Raw genomic sequence first — 21,855 nt, forward strand, 5'->3', positions numbered from 1 at the left:
AGATTATAAACTACTTTGAAACAAATACGGGTAGCGTTGACTCGGCGAGCACATTATGGGAAGCCTTCAAGGTGGTGATGCGAGGGGTGGCCATAGCAAAATCAAAAGGCCAACAAGGTGAGATCTTGGCTGACCTACAAGAAACAGAAAGGGAACTGGAAGAGGCATTGAAGGGAGGAGGTGCAGACATGGATCTGATACTGAAACTGCAGCAGAAATGTGCGGAGCAATGGGAAAGACTGTGCAACCTCAACTTTAAAAAATATATAGAGAGACAGCACGTGGGAGGGGATAAAACAGGAAGGCTTTGGCATGGTTATACAAGAGCGAAACTCCCAGACCCAAGATTAGAACGATAGTGAGAGAAGATGGTAGTGTAGTTGACACCCAAGAAGGAGTTAATCAGGAATTTGCAGACTATTATAGGTTACTATATGGGGATGAGGAGGGAAGTAGTCTTGGGGAAATAACAAACACTGGAGGACATAGGACTGCCTATGATAAGTGTGGAGGAAAGAGAGGAGCTGGATGCGCCGATTACCTTGGAGAAGTTAGAAGAAGTGGTGAGGCAGCTGCCTACTAGTAAGACCCCAGGGGCAGACGGGTTCCCAAGTGAATTTTATAAAGTATATAAGGAGGAAGTGCTCCCCCCCCCAATGTTAGAAATGTTAAATGAAGCGTTTGAGGTGGGACGGCTGCCGGAGTCACTTAGAGAGGCGATCATAATACCGCTTCCCAAACCCAACAAGCCTGGGCATAGCTGTGGCTCTTATAGACCTTTGTTGATGTTGAAACAGGACAGCAAGATATTGACGGCTGCCCTAGCGAGCAGACTGCAGAGAGTTATTGGTAAACTAATACACCCTGACCAGACGGGCTATGTCCCGAATAGAAATATAACTCATAATCATAGACGGCTCCAACGGGTTGTTGAGTGGGGGAGCAAGAACGAGGGCGAAATGGCAATTGTGTCCTTGGAAGCGGTTAAGGCCTTCGATTCAGTCAAGTGGCCATGGCTGCTGGCTGCCCTGGCGGGCTATGGAATGGGGCCTAGATACATAAGGTGGGCGAAGATGCTATATAGTGAACCGTTGGCCAGGGTCAGAACAGGATCAGTGATATCTGAAAGATGGCAACTTAGTAGAGGCACCAGACAGGGGTGCCCATGGTCCCTAATGCTCTATATACTAGCCCTGGAGCCCTTAGCAATATACCTTAGACAACAATATGACACTATAGGTATCAAGGTGGGAGAGGAACACCACCTGATCTCCTTATATGTCGATGACTTACTTATGTACTTGAGGCACCCGGAGGAAAATCTCCAGTACATACTGGAAGCGATAGATAGGTATGCGGGGCTGTCTGGTGTAGCGGTGAATCCTCAAAAATCTAGTATTTTCCTGCTAAGCAGTTATAAGGGAATCCCTGTGGGACGGTTACCGGTGTTACAAATACCATGGGCGGTCAGCACATTCAGGTATCTTGGGACAGATGTGTACCACACGGTGGAGGAGGAGCACAGGCACAATACTGAGGCAGCCATTGAGAAAATCGAGAAGTGTATGAAATTCTGGGTGAAGTTGCCCCTAGCAATGATGGGACGAGGGGCAATGCTTAAGATGGTGGTCCTACCTAGGCTCCTGTATTATTTCAGGAATATTCCATATCAGATACCCAAGACATTTTTCACCAAGCTAAATAGCATGTGTAGGGATTTCCTGTGGTATGGTACCCGGAATAGAGTGGCATTATGGAAGCTGCAGAACTTATGAAAAAGGGGGAATAAAACTGCCTAACTATAAGGTCTATTATGTAGTGAGCCAACTGCAATATATAGCCAAATGGCTCTCAGATGAACTGACCCCCGAATCCAAGTTGTTTGGACAGGATTGTGCCCCATTTTATTTAAAAGAGATGATCTGGCTGCCCAAGACAGAAATGGAAGGGCGCCCTAAGATGATGAAGCTTGGGTGGGAGATGTGGCGCCGAGCATGCCAGATGATGGAGAACCCATTCCCATGTTTCCCGCAGGTGCCACTAGTTGCACTGGCAGGGGGAGATAAGCAGCTGAGGATCAGTAACCACTGGGAGTCGCTGGGGGTAGTGACAATGGGAGATATCTGGTGGGAGGGGACCATCATAGATTTTGAAGTGCTGGGGGAGGAAATGCGGTTACACACGGGCCAGTGTATTACATATCACAGAATGGTGCAGAGAATTAGGAGAACATGGCCTGAAACGGTACTGGAGGAAGAACCAGATGCTACTGTAGACATGATATATGATATAACGGAGGGGGGGGGGGCATGAGATCTCCAGACTGTACGAGATGATGATGATGTCTAAGGTCGGGAAGGAGTTAACACAATTGAGACTAGACTGGGAAGCGGTAGTGAGTGCCCCGTTAGAGGACAGGATGTGGGAACGTGGTTTGGGATACCACAAGAAGGTGTCAAGGAATGCGAGACTAAAACAGATACAGCTATATATCACACATAGGGCATATATGACACCCGCAAGGATATCTAGGTTCGAAAATGCTGGGAGACAAGCATGTCCCAAATGGGACGAAGAAAAGGCTGGCATGGTACACATGTTCTGGTCATGCCCAGTAATTGAGCGTTTCTGGGGTGCAGTAGCACAGAAACTAGAGGAAAAGGGGGTCACAATGGTTGTAAATACAGCTTGGGCCTGCTTGCTTGGGGGGTACCCCAGATCGCAGAAACTTAAGCATGTTAGCAAATTGGAAGCTCTAGCATATGTGCTCGCAAAAAGAAGGATTGCCATGGGATGGAAGACATGTCACAAGCCACGGGTGGAGGAAGGAGTTGCAGAAATGGGCGGAGGCAGAAACCATGGTATGGCAAGAGGCGAGCACTGTAGGGTGAGAGGAGGCGGGAACCCTGATAGCATTGAGATCATTAATAGCGGAATTGTTTGGAACGGTACAAGACCTGACAGGATCCACGGAACATGAGACCCCACCACGCGAGGCAGGTACAGAGTGCGTGGAACAAATAGGCTCGTAAGGGAGGGTTGGATAAGGGGAGCAGTGACCGAAATAAATTGATGAACAATTGCACTGTTGATACATGCACTGCATGTTTGGTTTGTATTGTTTTTGTTTGAATAAATCAATAAAATTGCTTTAAAATAAAATTATATATATATATACACAAAGTCATATTGGCTGAATGTATATTAATAAAAAATACAAATTTGGGACTATTTGATAGACCTTGACAAAGATCACCTTTGGATGATCTAGCAACTAAAGCTACTAGTGAAAATTTTCTAAATGGTCGGCATTACACTACCTTATCTGGCCAATATACTCATGCCTTTCCCAACTCACATCTATGCATGGAATACACAAGGCTTAAATGTAATCTTGTCAATACGCTTGAGATTTTTGGGCCCTTGAACGGGATGGATTAGAAGACTGTGCACTTCAAGACTGTGTGGTGAACACGATATTGAGACAGTTGAACATCTGGTGTGCGCATGCATGGAAATAAAAAGGGAATAGCAAAGTGCCTTAAGATCGGTAGGGGTGAACCCCAGTATCACATCTGGGAATATTGCAAATTCATGGAGGGAAATGCTATTCCATTCGTCACCTGATGATTATTAAGAATCAATTAGATTATTTTTCTTGGTAAAATTCCTCAAAAAGTAAATGGACTGAACGATCTATTAATGACCCGTAAAATATTACTGCCACCTGGCTTCCTGGTGCCACCAGGCTATTCCAAGCCCGGTGGCCGGGAAATCAGGTGCCAGTAATTTCGTTAATCCCCAGAAAGTCCCATAGGACTCTATGGGAGTGGGGACACTGTTGGGGAGAATTCTCATAAATGTGCCAATTCCCTCCACCTTAGAGACCCCCAGCAACTTTCCTGGATTTTGAGGACTTGATTTTTTTTTTTAACCTGGAGAGAGTGAGACCCTTTTTCCCCCACTCTCTCATGTATTTTAATGTGATTTCTGAGATTTGGGTTTCTTTTGGTTATGGAGCCTGACAAACTCTATAGGCATCATCTTTTACATTGTGTCACACAGCACCTTCAGTGCAGTGGCACAGAGAAGTCTTTCAGATTTCCCAAGGTTTAAATACCTTCTCTGGGATAAGCTACTGTTTCCCGGACCAGTAAAGTGAAATTGGCTTTACTTACATTGTAACTTTCTAGACTCTGCACACACTATCTTACAATAGGGTGCTGGAGGGGTTACCTAGTATCCCCTTTGTCTAGTTTCTCGTGTAACATTTTTATGTTACCCTTTCCTCACTCAATGGCTGGTGGCAGTGGTTTAATTTTAACTACCGTAGTGTGCATTTAGCGCGGGCTGCGTTCGCAGCTGCAGTAAAGCACCCATGGGTGCCATTTTTGTCAAATTAGCCCCAGTCTTCATTTTTTGCCATTTCTTGGTGGAGAGATCCTTCTTGAGATTTACTACCATGTTTGGTCCCTTTGTTCGATTTGCCTTTGGTGGGATTCATGAGTGAAGCCCGCCTCTGGCTCCAGGTTGTCTGGGGTGGGCCGGAAGTGAGGGAGGGCCCGAAACGCCCTGTGCTTAGTCTCCTAGGAGACCCAAATGCACTCTATAGTGATTGGCCGGCTGACTGTCCGGCAAGGACAGCCACCATGCTGGCTGAGTGAGAGCTAGGCTGGAATGAATGGGAGGGAACTAAATAAAAGGCAAGGCTTTTGGCTTGGAAGGCAGAGTCGACCAATGGACGAAGGAATAGAAGAAGAACTTGAAGAGGACGCCTGCTGCAACTCCTGGACCATTGGTTTGCCCAGTGAAGCCCTGCTGCTGTGCTGAAACTCCAAATTCCTATCGACAGAAGCCCCTGCAATGACGACTTCTCCCCTTGAGTTGGGGGACCAATCAACTCCAAAGTAAGCCACCTGGACATTCTCTATGAGCTGGTTGCTTTTCCACAGAGTTGATGCTGGAAACCGAATAGCCAGGGAGAGGAACACCAGATTGTGTGCGCTGCTTTTCAGTTGGCCAAGAGTGCGGGACCCCAGAAGCAAGGAAAGTGCACCTCGACAGCCAGAAACCGCAGTGTTGCCATGTGCGGTAGTGGCGAGGAGCTGAAACGCCGAAGTGCCACTTGTTGGAAGGATTGCCGGTTGCGAGTGGTGACTGTCCCATTAAAGTGCAGGAGTCCCCAGAAGTTCTCCCTCTTGTCCCCACGAATGAGGCACAGGAACAGTGAGCTCTGCAGCGCTGCTCAGGAACAGAAGACATCTGCTGCCCTTTGTCTTCAATACAAAAGGTACTGTAAAGGTCTGAGAGAACTCACCTCTTGTTGTAGAGTTGCTTGCATCTTCTACTACTCACAGGTCTAGTCAGATTGTGGCCCTACATTTGATTCTTCTTTTCTTCAAAGACTTCTAAAATATTGTGCAAAGACTTTTCTACTTACCTACCAGAGGTGCTTAATCCTATATAAGACTTTTGCCCATTGAATTTGGCCTAGCCTGTTATGTTATGTTATTTTGCATTTATATAGCGCCCTATATACCATTGGTGTGGTCTGAAGGCGCTGGTAGGTTGAACGCCCTTGGGAACCGAAGTTCAGATCAGTAGAGAGAGTTAAAGGTGCGTGTGAGCACCGGCTATGTGTGCAGCTGGTGCGGTATTCGTGTAATAGCTGCTTCTTAGCGGTAGGTGTGGTGGTTGAGAGATCAGGCGTATGTGTTCGTTCTGGCAGGATTTATCCAGACCGAGTGTGGCTGCGTTATGCCTGAGGAGAACGCCTGGCTGGGGGAGGGGGTGCCATGTAACCAGCAGTGTTTTACTTAGTGCTGTGGAGTATGCGGCGGATGTTAGTATGAGAACAGTTATACCGAATGGTGTCATAGTATCTCTGTGTTCTAGTTGAGTGGTGGTGTAGAGAGGAGAGTAAGCGTGGTGGTGTGATGTGATGTGTTATAAGCTCTCTCAAAACGTTCTCTGCATTCCAAACCATACTATATAGGTCACGCAGTTCTATGCGCTCCAGTCCGTTCCATGCACTCCTATCCACTCCATGCATCCCAATCGGCTCCACACACTCCGGTTCGCTCGACGCACTCATGCGCTCCAGTCCGCTCTGCACGCTCCAGTCCGCCCCACGTGCTCCAGTCCGCCCCACGCATGCACTCTTGTCTGCTCCACGCGCTCCATTTCACTCGTTCCATCCACTCTACGCATTCAGTATCTCTGCGCAACTCGTCCACTCTAGTAACAGGTCAGTTCCACTCTGGGCACTCGTTCACTCTAGGCACTCGTCCTCTTTATGCCCTCACAATGTATTTACCTGTTTTGCTCACTCATCGGCTCTAAGCATCCGCCCCCTCAATGCACTCGCCCCATCTATGCACTCTATGCACTCAGCCCCTCTACGCACCCCATTTTTCATATGCCCTCTTTCGCTCATATGCACTCGTCTGCTCTATATACTAGTCTGTTCTATGCGGCCCTCCACTCGATACATTCTTCTGCTCAGCTCATCCATCCCGCTCTGCTCATCCACCAGTTCCCCGCACTCATCCGTTCTACATGCTTATCCATTCTGCGGACTCACCCCGTCTATTTAACTCCTCTGCTCTAGGCATTTGTCCGCTTTATCCCCTCGTATGCACCATACCTTCATCTGCTCTACGAATTCATCCAACCTACGCAATCACATGCTCTCCGCACTTGACCGCTCCCCGAACTCACCAGTGTCCTTCGCACTCGCCCGCTCCCCAAACTCACCAGCGCCCTGCGCACTCACCCGCTCCCCAAACTCACCATCGCCCTGTGCACTCGCCCGCTCCCCAAACTCATCCGCACTCATCCGGTCCCCACGCATTCAACAGCAATGTGCACTCATCAGCTTTATAAAGTCATTCGCTAATACGCAGTGATCCTGTTCCATCTACCCAGGTGCTCTGTACACCCAGGTGAACTGTGCATTTATCCCTCTTCACACCCAACCGCTCAACCTGATCATCCATTCTATACACTCATCCAATTTACATATTCATTCGATTTAGACACTCATTCAAATGATATAGTCATCTGTTCTTCCACTCAACGCATTCATCTGGTCCACACGCTTCATCTATTCTAACTATTTCACCCACGCCATTCATTTCATTCGCTCCTCTTGCATTATGTCCATTTCAGGAGTTTAAGTCTCTTTACTGTTTCCGTATGATTTATTCTCATTAGCCACTTCATTGTTTTGATCTATTTTATTCGGTTAATTCTATTTGTCCTTTTAGTTTATATTAGGGGTTTACTGGCTGTCAATTTCTTTGCTTCAGGTAGTTTGTTGGATCGGTGTCATTGAGATGCTGTTAGTCTGTTTGGGTTAGTTTGGTATGGGTTGATTTTAGGGGAAGAGCCAGGTTTTCAGCAGTTTGCAGAAAGAAGTTAAATCCTCAGTTAGGCGGATGTGGGGTGGGAGTGAGTTCCATAGCGTGGGGGCCAAGGCCGAGAATGATGATCCACCTAACCTGAGTTTGTCTTGGGTATGACTAGGAGGCCGGCTGAGCTTGATCTTAGGGTGCGTGGGGGGTGATAGGGTTTTAGCTTGTCTTGAAGATATTGAGGTCTGGTTTTATGCAGTGCTCGATGGGAGATGCATAAGGTTTTGAAGGTCACCCTGCGCGCTACAGGAAGCCAGTGCAGTGTCTTAAGGGCTGAGGAGATGGTCTCTTGGGCCAAGCGCAAGTAGCATTTTGGCTGCCGCGTTTTGTGCCCTTTGGAGTTTATTCAGTTGGTAGGCGTGGATTCCGAGGTATAGGGGGTTTGCGTAGTCCAGTCTTGATATAACAATTGATTGGACCGCGGAGAGTGCGTTGGTAAAGGAGAGATGGAACAAGTTACTTACCTGTAACTGTTGTTCTCCAGCATGGGTCCGGCACGGACTCACACGCCCACGAACACCCCCCACCGTCAGGCCGGGAATCCTCAGCAAAGAAAAAACCAGCACAAGTCCCACCTCTGATCTGTCCCTCCCCGCAGCAACCAACCACCGATCTCTGGGCCACACTGCCCCCAGCCAACGACCGCCCCCTCCCCAAGCTCCATTATACTGAATGACTCTGCTCAGGGGATCCAAAAGTATTTGCCTGCTTAGGAATATTTGTGGTCTCTTGTTTGTTCTAAAAACCTTTTCCTTTTACCAACTTCTAATAGTATTGTAAATGCATACAGTAACCCAGCACCCTAGCTATTGAAGTCACCTGAGGGTGTAGGTTGTGACTGTGGGCCATCCCAAAAGGGCCTTTACTGATTTAGAAACTAAGAGTGTATAGTATTGAAGTATATTTGTGTGTTGATTTTTATATTGCTCCCTTCTGAGGAAGGCTTATTCTAACTGGCTGATAAATAAATTAATAATTGTGTATTCAAGAAACCTTGTGTGTCAGTGTTCATTTGAATACTTGTCACTGTGAATCTCTGCTCAACTCCCCTACAGCTCACATTGACCCTTCTCGAGATAAGCCTGGCTGCTCAACACGCTACCAAACTGTTTAGTACAAGCTTATACCAAACATTGGGTTTCCTATCACCTGTAGTCAGAGTTGTTGTTATGCACCCTAAGGGTACTGCATACAATCTTTGCCTAACACTGGTGGCAGGCAGTGAGGATATAATGTAGAGTTGTTACACTAAGAATTTGCTTTTGTTCAACTAAAAACCTTCACAAGGCTAAGCTCCACTAGAAAAGCAATTGTAACATGCCAGATATGGATAACTTCAGGCAGGAAGCCCTGATCATTTTAACAGTAGAGCAACTGAAAGAAATGTGTAAAATCAGGAATCTCCCTGTTAAAGGAAAGAAAAAAGAAATTGCAAGATAGTTGAATAATCAAAGTCTGGGTAGCAGGCCTATCACACCTACTAACCCAGGAAATGTGGAAAATGATAATGAGGATAATTCATAGTCTAACTCTAGTATTGTTGAAGAGTCAGAAGTCTCCGGAAGAGAGCCCCTCTTTACCTCAACAGGCCCTTATCCCTCAAACTGTATCCACAGGGACCCCACAAGGTCCATCACTGAGTCCAGAATGTGTGTCTCGAGAGAACGAGACTTCAGTTAGAGTTCAAAAGATTACAAATCCAATCTGAAACCAAAACATCAGGACATCAAACTAAGAGAAATGGAAATGCAACATGCTCTTGAAATGAAGTAATTGGCTCTTGAAAATGTTTCTATCCCAGAGTCTTCTAGGTCTTCCAGTCCAAAGAGACCTTGCATGCATAAAGAAGCAGTGAGTATGTATGATGTGAAACTTGATATTTTCGATTGATTGGGTTCTTTTGAAGATAGGAATAGGATTCAGGGTTTAACAGGGAATCAGTTCATTCCTTGGCTTTTGTCTAGGCCCCTCAGGTTGCAAGTGATGCTGTAATGGAGGTGGGGGAACTTGAAAGATTGGAGTATGAAAATGTGAAGGTAGCTTTGATAGCTAGATTTGGGAAAACTCCTTCCCAGTATCTTTAGAGGTTTAGGACCCTCAAAAAGACTGATGGTACCCCTTGGCTACCTGGGTGTGTGAATGTTTGAAAAAGGTAGGATGGTTGGGTTAAGGGTTACAGAGTGAACTCCTTTGAAGGAATGAACAATCTATTTTTGTTGGAATTTATTTTTGATGCCTGCTCTCCTGAGCTGAGACAGCACTTGGCTGACTCAAAAGAGATTGATCCCAAGAAGCTAGCAAAAGCTGCTGACTTGTGGGTTGCCAACAGGGCTACTCACAAGGATTCTGGTGCCACTCACAAAAAGGATGAGGGGAAGCAGCACAAGAAAGATAACAAAGAGAATTCTAAAACCTCCCATCCAAAAGAGGGCCACAAACATAAGAAGGGTAAGCCATTTGGGAAACCAGGTCAGTCTAGTGAAACCTCTGGTGTCAATTTGTCAGAAGCCCCCATTTGTCACAACATTTGGAAAATGTTATGCTTGTGGTTCAACTGACCATGTGAAAGGGGGTCCCAGATGTAAGGGTAAACCTTCAGGGGTCCACACTGCCTCCTTAGCCTTCATCCCTGAGGGAGAAGTACATATGGCAAGTGGAAACTTTCAACTATTGGCTGAAGACCCCATTGGAGTCTCTGCTAGTGTTTCTTTAGTGTCCCTGGGTCTGTGGGAACAACAGAATGTAGATGTGTAAAACTCTATACCAGATAACACAAAAGAACACTACAAGGACAGTGTACGTGTAAATGGTCAGGAGACCCCTGCCATTAGAGACACTGGGGCCAGCATCACAGTGGTGGATGAAACATTTTTCAAACCAGAGGGTGTTGCTAAAGGCACCCAAAGGCCCCACTAAGCTTGCTGGAGGCCCTATCCATATGGTTCCAATGGTTTATAGTGACATTTTCGAACGTCACATTTTCGAAATGCCATTTTGTCGACACGAAAATGCAGAGAAAAAAAATGTAAAATGTTTTTTTTTTTGTTAATGTGGGGGGCTCCCCCCAAACCCGTTTTTTTTTTTTTTTAATCGACACTTTTTTTTTTACTAACGAAACAAAAATAAAACATAAAATAAAAAATACATTCGGAATTTCTTTTTTCTGCTTTTTTGTGTCGACAAAATGGCATGTCCAAAATGTGCTTCAAAAATATAACTGGATACCAGTTCCAATACTACCAGCTCTCACCCAGTGCAACAATATGACTGTAAGAATACCATTCAGTGTGCAAAGTGAGGTGCCTGGGAGAGTCCTGCCGAGGAATGACTTCAAAAACTCTTGGAGCTGTATCAAGCACCCCCAGGCCTCCCAAGGAAGCAGGAGCAGACTAGGAGGGCCAGAGAGCTCACTTTGAATGACTCTCAGTGGGTTATTACAGGAGAACCTATAACACCCAGTCCACAGGAAGAGTCAACTTCTATTTCCAAGAAGAAAGAGACAAAGGGGAAACCCAAGGTCTCAGGAAACAAGAAAGATAGCACTCCTGTACATCAAACCAGGACATCCGCGAGAGGACAGTCCAAAGTCACACGAGTGACTCCTCCACCCACTGAGGCGGAGGTCCAACCAGAAGAGGTTGAATCAGCTACGGATGACACCACTGGAAGAAGACCTTCCCCCTGTTGGAGATCTGGATCCTAAAGATCATCCTGAGCTGCAGACTTTGCTTGCAGAAGGTGGCCCCTGTAGGGCAGACTTCAGCAGAGGTCAAAGAGAGTGTCCTACTCTTGAAGTACCTTGCCAACAGGCAGCTTCCCAGCTGGAAGGGTAAGAGCCAGGGAAGCACAGGTTGTACTGGGAGGATGGCCTCCTCTACAGTGAATCTACTGAGTCTACCCCAGGGGACTTCAGAAGACTTGTAGTGCCTCAGGAGGGGAGACCTCAGTTTCTACAGTTAGCCCATGAGATTCCTTTGGCTGGTCACTTAAGCTTTAAGAAGACCAAAGAAAGGATTTCTCTTTATTTCTACTGGCCTAAAATGGGGTCTGATGTAGATAAATTATGTAGAAGCCGTCACACATGTCAGACATCTGGCCGGAGTGGAGCCAAGAATGTGGCACCTTCGGTGCCTCTCCCAGTGATGAGAGTCCCTTTTGAAAGTGTAGGATTCAACATTGTTGGTCCCTTATAACCTCCTTATTAGGGTTTCTTTGATTAGCAGGTGCAGGTTTAAAATACAATTCTTCATTGGGTTACTCTGTTTTGAGTTTAGATACTATATCCCTCTCAGTCTTTTTTGCAGGGGATATAAAAGAACAAGAACAGTCTTAAACTGCGAGGTTGTTGGTCTGCACTAGATTAGAATGTTCTGATCCCGACCGGTTTCTGTGGAATAAGGCCACATTCTCCAATGTGGAAGGCGCCAGCCTGCGTGCCTTATTGACTTTATATGCAGCGTGGTCTGCAAAGGTTGTTGCTCAACACCTGTAGGGATGACAGGAGGGAAGGGAAACAGGGGATACAGTTCCCATTTCAAATTCTCTCTGGATAGTAAAACTGCATGTTCACTCGGTACCAGAAAAATGAGGGGATAGTTATCTTACCCTATCCATGTTTGGTAGTAGACTGGTACTTAGGGTTTTTAGGTACACGGTGGTCGTGGCAGCCTGTTACCTAGGGGCCAAGGACAAGACAAACTCTTGTCATATGCATCATAAGCAAGATCTAGAGTATCTAAGTACGGGATCGGCTTATTACTTAGATGCTATGTCAGCGCGAGCACACGCTTGACAGCGCGGCTCGTTTTTAAGATAGTTTAAACTTGCAAACTCGTTTTAAACAATATCTTGATTTAGAAGATACTCTAGATCTTGCTTATGATGCATATGACAAAAGAGTTTGTCTTGTCCTCTTGATCCGCACTGCTAGCGCAGCCGATCTCTCGATGAAAAGGGAAAAAAAAAAAAAAAAGAAAGGATGGCTGACGCCAGCTCCCTGTGGAAGGGGCTCGGGTGGCTGGGACAGAGGGCGGGGATTATGTTTATTCTCGCCTGCTATTCCAGCCACCTGATTGGCTAAGCGCCCTTCCCTGGGTGCAAATGCAAATTATGGTCCCTGCTGTTCATTCTAGTTGTTTTAATGACCCTCGCCTTCATGAGGCTTATACAATCGTCAACTGAAAGCTCTGGCATGATGAGTTTATTTCACTTGTACCCTGCACTTCACCTGCCCTTAGGAACTGAACAGCACTTGTCTTCCAGCCATGAACCTTTGCACTGGTGACACGACCTGATTCTTGAACCTGGACTTCTGAGAGTTGGCCCTAGCGTACACTATATCTGGCTATATTTCTGTTATCATTATTGTCAGATTACTGACATATTATCATTTCACTGTGACTGCTGCTTTTTGTGCAACCTGTCATGAAAACCATGGTCCCTCTGCAAATCTCTGGGTTCACAGTGAAAACACTTACTTGCGCTCTCCTGCAAGTGTGCCTATCTTTTCTATCTTACTGACTGCTGGGTCTGTGCCTACCTGCCTCATGACTTATTCTCCAAGTTCTCTATTGCACTACGCCCCTTCCAGTGGGGGGAGGGCTGGTGGCGGAGGGGTGGACGTTTCCGTCGTGAATCTTAACTTGGTCACGCAGTCCCATGGCCCAAGACCCAGAAGGGAAGCTCATTCCCACTTTGGTTTTATAGATTCTCCGAATTTCCCCTCACCAAACCAAGTACGCATCAAGCCAACAGCACTCCACCTTTCTTCCTTGACAACTGGTCTTGCATGTTACACCAATCCAGGTGCACTGTTCATGGGAACTAGCAAATAACATTATTACTTACCTACAAATTGCAGTGTAGTGATCAATAATGTCACAGTTGCCTTCAACCCTAATTTAATTTTCACACCACATATTCTGGAACCCATTTCATTTGCGGAGCCAAAATGATCCCTGGCTGTCTATTAATTGGGGAGGGAGTTGTTACATGAGGTATGTCCTGCCAGCAGCGCGTCATACTCAAACCTTTCCAGTTCAGTCCTGCTCCAGAATAAGCTCTGCCTGAAAAGATTTTGTTGCTGGGGTAGGATCTCTCATACCAGCCCTTGGGATCAAGATGAACAGAACGTTTGACCAAATTGTCATGGTTAGTAGAGGATATTGCAAATGCCACAGCGCCCTCCTCGACTATTATCCCGGGAACAAGTAGCCATCTGAGCCATGGTGCTTCAGAACCGTATGGCTTTAGACATCGACCTAGCCTCACAAGGAGGTATCTGCGCAATCGCGAAAAATGAGTACTGTACTTTCATACCTAGTACTGACATTGTTACCCACATTCGCCACACTGTAAGCCTCCTTCACAAAGTACAGAGGCATCCGGGACATTTGGGTCTTAGATTGAGGGTCTATTGGGACCTATGGTGCATCTATTGGTCAGACCTTACTCATAGCACTAGTCATAATTCTAAGTCTGACCTGTCTAATGATGGCTTGTAAGTGTCTCCATTATCGAGCATGCACCACCTGCTGGCAAGTTACCCAGACTGCCCAAGTACTTTACCGTCATGCTCCTGAAGAAATAATTTGCCTGGATGTGAAGTTTGTTCCCCGAAAGATGTATGTAATGAGACTGTAGTGAAGGTGTCATAGAAGGGAATTGTGTGGGAAGTCTGGATTTGGAAAGTATATATACACTTGCCTAGCACACTGCTGCATTATAATATTGATGAGGAACTGCAAACTGCCATGTTTAAACAACTTTTTTGAGGCTTTGCTGCGCATGTCCTTGCGATGAAGGCTCTTTTCCTAGTGTGTAGTCGTGCTCGCCTCCGCATCTCTCGCTTGATGCGTTTCCCTTTTAGCATATGTAAGTATGTTTTAGGCTCACGCTATCTTAAGAAAAGCGCCTTTAGCATACGGAAATGATCATGCTGTAAGCATGCTCGCCTGCCTCACACTGCGCGTGCACCTCTGAGGAGTAAAACTAGACAAAATGAAGAACGGAGATATGAACCAGCTGCGCTAGGTACTGCAATCAGAACTTGGAACACTATTTTACTTAAAGGACAAACTGCAGCAAATGTCCAGGTGAGGAAAGTTGGTGCCTAACCAACTTCAATACAATGAATTACAAAAATACAAAGAACCTGGACCCCTAATTCACATGGTACAGTAATTACACATGGATAACAAAAACTATTTTCCTAATAACTGTATCAACACCAAGTGGTGATCTAATCTCTTTCACAAAACAGAATTATGGAAATGTACAAAACAATGTTTCGATCGTGCATTGGTCTTTCAATGCTGTACACAGCAATTAAAATCACACCCAGAAATGCAAGAGGTATAAAACAACAACAAATACCCGAAAGAGGTGAAACTCAAGAACAAGATCCATAGAAACCAAGCGCAATTATCCAATAATGTAGTTGCATCACATGGTTGACATATAATTTCAACCAAAGTAATTTATGAGACACATGATACATGAGGATACTGCACAACGATGTCTGTAGTCCCATAAATCTAATGCTGTCCTTGTTTTCCAGCTGATGCAGGTTCTTTGTATTTATGTAATCCTCTGAGGAGTATATGCAGCTCCACTACATATATCACTTTATGCTGTCCTTCCTGATAACACTATCAGCATGTGAGAATGCAGCTAGTATCAAAGACTTGTATAGTGGGGCTTTGGTCCCTTCTTGTAACGTTGTTTCAGTATCATTGCTTGCCCTGTGTGTACTTCCCCTTCCTTTGATATGCAGGTGTTCTTTTGGGGGAATAAGATAACAGCATGTGGAGGGAGGCGGGTTCTCACTTGCGTCGAAGTCTTGTACTGTCGTTGGTGTGTTGTTCTGTTGCTTGCCTTCTACTAATACATTGTTCATCAATCCACCTGTCATGCCCCGCATTCCTGTTTCTGGACACTTGCGGGTATTTACTTCCCGGTGGAAACTGCCCTGGAGACTGTTAACAGCTCACGGAATCCGCTGCACTACAAGGTCCAGAATTCCATCTGCTCGCGGTCACGTGAAACGCCCGCAACGTGCCTCGCGTTCTGAAACAGATTCCAGTACTTAGTGTGGCGTGTCCCTGTAACGGGTGCTCCTAAAACTGACTATTCAGTTCGAGTACTCGATCTACTGTTACTCTGATTCCTGTTTTATTCCTGACCCGGCTTTGTATCAAGGACTATTCTGAACGTCTTTCCCTTCAATTTCTGGCTCCTGGCTCCCTCGGTTGTTTCCCCTGGTTAACGAACCCCTGGCTCCCATTTCGGATTTGTTCTCCGCCTGCTCCCGTATGTTATGGTATTCGGATTCATACAAGAATAAAAGACCTTCAGTGCTACTCTCTGTTGAAGACTTCCACGCACGTTTCCTTCCCTCTATTGTGCTATCACTATTGCACGAGTTTCCTGCTTCCCTTCCCTTTCAACTATTACACAGAAAATATACAAAGACAGATCCACGGCGCTGCCCGCCGCACAAGAAGACAACGCTCTACATACTGAAGTGACCAAACGGACGCTCTGCTGTTTCTGGTGGTCGCTCCCTGGATTGGTTACACTTGGGGACGCTCTGCTGAATACACTTGGGGATTATTTTGGACACTTGCCGTTTCGGTTAGGTGGACCATTGCACAGACTTCCTTCAACTGGAACTTCCATTTTCTATCATCACGTCAACTTCCTACTACACTCTCTAAGGTTACGGGACTTCCTATCTTGCTAAGCAGGTAAGAGGGGGCAAGTACGGGGGGAAGGAACAAGTGCTGTATTTTCGTACCTCTTTGGCTGCTATCTTGAACTATCCTTTTCTTTGTTCCCTTAGCTCTGTTGTCGCTGCTCCTGCCTTTCCACTTAAGCCCCTGGCCTGTTAGTTGGTATACTTTCTACAGGCTGCGCTCTTGGGGGGAAAGTCTTGTGCAAACATCACGTTCAAGATATCCCAGAACCATCTTGGTGATAGTCCAGGACGTCCCAGAGTGAAGGGGTTCCAAAAGTGGATGCTGACTTTGTATCCTTTAACAATCTGTATCCTTTTCCAAAATTGCGTAAAAGTTGTGACACCACCAGAATAGTCAGTGGTCATTTTTCCATGACACTACCACCCGACCCTCCCCTGCCACCCTTCTATGACAATCCCCACCTGCCCTGACATTCCCATCGACCCAGACACTCCCCATATATCCAGCTGCCACCACACTTCATCCGCCCAACACTCAATCTGCCCTTCTACCCAGACCTTCCTCAGATGTCCAGCTATGGATGAAACACCTCATTCACTCAGCTATGGATGAAACACCTCATGCTTGTCCACCCTGCCCATCCACCTTGGTGCCCCAAGCCATACCATACTTGCAGCTGCCGTAGCCCACCCCGGTGCTCTCACCTGATCTGCTGCCCCAACCTGCTCCATCCACAAACAGCATCAGCCCAGCTACCCCAACACTCATCTGCCCAGGTGCCGCCTAGGTGCCCTGACACTCCTCATCCGCCCAAGTATCCTACAGCCCAGACACTCCTCATCCGCCCAGGTCCCCTGCAACCACGACACTCCTCATCCGCCCAGGTCCCCTGCAACCACGACACTCCTCATCCGCCCAGGTCCCCTGCAACCACGACACTCCTCATCCGCCCAGGTCCCCTGCAACCACGACACTCCTCATCCACCCAGGTACCAAGCGACACCAAGCAGCCCCGACAAGCCCCATCCGCCCAGGGGCCACGCAGCCCCGACAAGCCCCATCCTCCCAGGGGCCACGCAGCCCCGACAAACACCATCCGCCCGGGGGCCACGCAGTCCCGACAAGCCCCATTTCGCCCAGGGGCCACGCAGCCCCGACAAGCCCCATCCGCCCAGGGGCCACGCAGCCCCGACAAGCCCCATTTCGCCCAGGGGCCACGCAGCCCCGACAAGCCTCATTTCGCCCAGGGGCGACGCAGCCCCGACAAGCCTCATTTCGCCCAGGGACCACGCAGCCCCGACAAGCCTCTTTTCGCCCAGGGACCACGCAGCCCCGACAAGCCTCATTTCGCCCAGGGACCACGCAGCCCCGACAAGCCTCATTTCGCCCAGGGACCACGCAGCCCCGACAAGCCTCATTTCGCCCAGGGACCACGCAGCCCCGACAAGCCTCATCCGCCCAGGGGCCATGCAGCCCCAACAAGCCTCAACTGTTCAGATCCCCTGCAGCCCCGACAATCCTCAACCGCCCAGGTGCCCTGCTTCCCCGACAATCCTCAACCGCCCAGGTGCCCTGCCTCCCTGACAATCCTCAACCGCCCAGGTGCCCTGCCTCCCTGACAATCCTCAACCGCCCAGGTGCCCTGCCTCCCTGACAATCCTCAACCGCCCAGGTGCCCTGCAGCCCCAGCAATCCTCAACCGCCCAGATGCCTTACAGCCCCAGCAATCCTCAACCGCCCAGATGCCCTACAGCCCCAGCAATCCTCAACCGCCCAGATGCCCTACAGCCCCAGCAATCCTCAACCGCCCAGATGCCCTACAGCCCCGGCAATCCTCAACCGCCCAGATGCCCTACAGCCCCGGCAATCCTCAACCGCCCAGATGCCCTACAGCCCCGGCAATCCTCAACCGCCCAGATGCCCTGCAGTCCTCATCCACCCAGATGCCCTGCAGTCCTGACAATCCTCATCCGCCCAAATACCCTGCAGCCCTGACAATCCTCATCCATCTGCCCTGACACTTTATCATCACTTCTGATCTGACACTCATTCTCTCTGCTGCCCTGCAGCCCAAAATGCTTTCCCCTCTCATTTCTATCGCTCCTGGTTTGTCCCCACCCCATCCAACCCGCAGTAGTGTTGCTCTTACCTCTTTTCAACTAGGTGCTGGGCTAGTCTTCCCCTCAGTGCTGACCAGTAAGGGGCTCCTTTCCTCCTCATTGAGTCCCCCCCTCTCACTAGACTCTGAAAACAGAAACACGCTCAGTTCTCGCTCACCTTTCATTGCCTCCTGCGGGTTCTTCAACTGGGTTTTGAAACTCGCGCCGGTGAACTCTTCCTGGCTGTTCTTGGGTTTCTTGCCGACCGGCCCAAGTCCGGTACTCGCCGCCCTCATTCTTTTGCTGGCCATGGTGTCCGCGGAAGTTAGACACTATTCGGAGCTCGTACACAGCAGGGAGATATGAGGCGCCACACTTCACAGTACGCCTGCCAAAATCGCAACACATGTGGCTAATACTACAGGAAGTGGTCCATCTCCAACAACAATCCCCCGAGCAGGAAACGCAGAGTCTGTGCCCCTGAAGTTGTGCATCAGCAAGCAATGTCCGCTGGAAACACGGAACATGCATATTAGTCTGTGGCGGGATGGGGCCGGTGGCCTCTTCATTGGTGCTGCTCCCCCGCCTCCAATTCTTGCTCTGCCCCTTCTGTCGATAGCCACTGCACGGCTAGGCAATCTTAAAAGCAACATTTCGACATGATGCGGCCCGTGCTCATTTCCTCAATGCTTACATTTTAAATGCTTCTGTATACAATTTCGCCGGGACTCCCCATTTTTCAATGAAAAATATTGCAATTTTTTACTTTCTCCTTCCCAAAATAATTGTAGCCGCAATGCAATCCAATGGGGGAATTCATTTCTCCTTTTTTTCTGTCAATTTTCTGCTGTCCGTATTTATTAAGAACACAGCTGTGTGATGTCACTTCTGGAAAAATAATTGTCCTTTGCTTTATCACATATTATTCAAGCGTGAAGTGCTAAAATTTAAAGTGGGGGGACCCATCAACAAATTTAATGCGATGTGACATCACCAGAAATTAGCATCAAGGTGAAATTTGCACATTTCATTAAAATGCCTTTGCCTAACCACCCAAATTGCACAGGGCGAATGGAATTTGCCTTTCATAAAATCAACACACAAACAAAACCAAGAAAGGATATTTTCTTCTGATAGTGTTTCTGAAAAAGTTAAAAGCTTTGTATGTTTTAAACAACAAGAACCAATACAAATGTTTTCCCTGGATCTTGCAGTACCAAAATGGGACATTTCTCTTTTGTTGTTATTTTTCATCAGGTTATATAGTGCAGTGGTGAAGTTTCTGGCCGGCAAACCTGGTTTGATCCTGAGGTCGGCTTAAATTCATAAATTCAAAGAGGACATTTAATGTTTCGCATTTTAGCTGGGGGGGACTGAGTCCACCCTCTGAAAAAAGTGGGTGGACTCTGTCCCCCCGCATGTACCCTCGACTTGAGCCCTGATATTATTGAAACTGAGCAGTGAACAATGTCTCTTAATTAAAAATACACCACACCTCTCAACCTTTTGAGTCGCCAAGGCCAGTGAAAAGAGACAAGGACTTACTTTTTGACGGCTGAGAGCAATTGAATTAAATTGAATTGATATTTTATTTCTATCACGCTCGTACACAAGTGTTTCAGAGCGCGACAAGGCAAAGGAAGGGAGCAGGGGAGAACAAAACGATCTTACTAGGCCCAGTGACATTGGGAACGTGCAAGTGCATGGTGTGATGTTGTGTGCGGCGGTTCTCCGCCTGGCGCTGAAGCTTGGGCAGGCCTGCCCAACGACGCTGCGCTGGGGCGGGCCGCAGCACAGAAGAGACACGACTCATTCGGGTGGTGCTTAAACCCGGACTGGCGTCATCCCGCCAGTTCCGGTGATTCCTTTATTTTCACAGCGTGTCACGTGACCTTGCCGTAACAGGACACGTGACACCACATTCCTCCCCAACTTGGAGATATTTTCTATTGCTGTCAACAACAAACATTTCGGGCAGGTATTACATATGAACTGACACACATTTTTATGCACATGGTCTCGCTTACTGCATTCAGGGTTCATCTTGGTGTGAGTTTCTGACGGTAGATTCCGTCTACTACGTATCCTTGGAGGCGGGACGATGGTTTGGGCCTTTCTCTCAGACGGTACCGGGTGCTTCTCTCCCTTGGTGTGTCCCCCTTGGGAATCTCTGCTTCAGCTCTCTCTTCTTGCGGGTGTGGTCCGTCCAAGACTCTTGGTGTGACAAAACTGCCCGGTGATGTTGGCATTTGGGGTGTGTCCCCCTTGGGAATCTCTGCTTCAGCTCTCTCTTCTTGCGGGTGTGGTCCGTCCAAGACTCTTGGTGTGACAAAACTGCCCGGTGATGTTGGCATTTGGGGTGTGTGTGATGTTCCCGCTTCACCTCTCGGAGGCGTTGGATGCTCTTCCCACAGTTCCGGGGGTACTTTCCTGAAGTGTGATATGTTTCTTGTTACTGTCTCTCCCCCCCGGGTAGCGGTGACCATGCTGTGGTTGGTGGTACTAACTGTCCATGGTTGAAGCTCGAAGTTGAGAGACATTTTCTTAGGCGGTGCTCGGTTTCTGACGATGACGGTGTCCCCCGGGGTCAGTTCCCTGTGGCAAGCTCGTCTGGCAACGCTTTCCTGTTCGTTTCGCCTCAGCCGCGTGGCATCTATTGCTGGGATGTCCGGTTCTGGGGCTGTCCACTGGGGGTGTATAGGAAGTTCCGCTTGTATGGGTACCCCGAGCATGAGAGCAGCTGGGCTGATTCCCGTGGTGGAGTGCGGGGTTTGCCTGTGTGTTCTCAAAAACCGATATACTGCTTTCAACCACGGGCGTCCTTGCTCCTTGGCGATCCTGGTGACTTTATTGAGTGACCCCATGAATCGTTCAGCATCTCCATTTGCTTGGGGCCATCTTGGGGTAATTCGCTGGTGTTTGACGTTTACTTCCTTGAAATATTCGCGTAGTTCCTGACTGGTGAATGATGGTCCGTTGTCGCTCTTCACCTTTCTCGGAATTCCATGTGTGGCGAATATCTTCTCTAGCGTGAGGATAGTGGTTTCAGCTTTAGTGGATGCTACGTGTTCTAGGTATCCTTCGCCGGCGATTGTGCAGTGGTCCATGCTGACTGCATCCCAGCGTCTGCAGCTTCTAGGGATACTGCTAATCGGTTCAGGGTTTTCTGGTCTTCTGGATGCTTGACAGGCAGCGCAGGACTCCCCTAGCTCCACTACCCTTTGCTGCATGTTCGGCATCCACATCCTGGACTTGAGGTACGCAGTAGTCTTGACGATGCTTTGGTGTCCACTGTGAGCTAGTCGGAGGGCTCTCTCCTCAAGAGAGTCAGGTAATATGATTCGGTGTCCTTTTAGCAGTAGCCCTTTGGGGGCCACCGAGAGTTTGTGCCTGATCCCGAACAGAGCTCTGAGTTTGACCTGTGCCGGTGTTGTGCATTGGGCCATCGACGTGAGGTAGTTCTTCCAATTCCCGGATTGGACAGCGGCAGTGGTGTGCTGTAGGATGGTGTCCGCCTCTGTCGCGCACGCCACTTCTTGCAGGGTTAGGGCTCGTGGTCTCGCGCAGGCGACTACATGACAGACGTGCTCCTCAGTTTCCTTCGCATGGCGTTGTTCATTGTCCGTAGTGGGCCTCGGGTGT

At 48.0% G+C, this 21,855-nt stretch overlaps 1 protein-coding gene across 1 annotated transcript in view; it reads right to left on the reverse strand.

Annotated features, from left to right (window-relative positions):
* The window catches only part of URB1 (URB1 ribosome biogenesis homolog), a 2,274,827-nt gene extending 2,256,157 nt beyond the window's left edge, over positions 1-18,670 (reverse strand). The window contains exon 1 of the mRNA XM_069636341.1: positions 18,392-18,670. Within this exon, the coding sequence (XP_069492442.1) occupies positions 18,392-18,524 (133 nt within the window). The 5' untranslated portion in view covers positions 18,525-18,670. The remainder of the gene's footprint in view (positions 1-18,391) is intronic.
* Positions 18,671-21,855: the final 3,185 nt, after the last annotated feature.

The sequence above is a fragment of the Ambystoma mexicanum genome, chromosome 7p, assembly GCF_040938575.1.
Source record: "Ambystoma mexicanum isolate Mex_15411 chromosome 7p, UKY_AmexF1_1, whole genome shotgun sequence".
Taxonomy (NCBI): Eukaryota; Metazoa; Chordata; class Amphibia; order Caudata; family Ambystomatidae; genus Ambystoma; species Ambystoma mexicanum.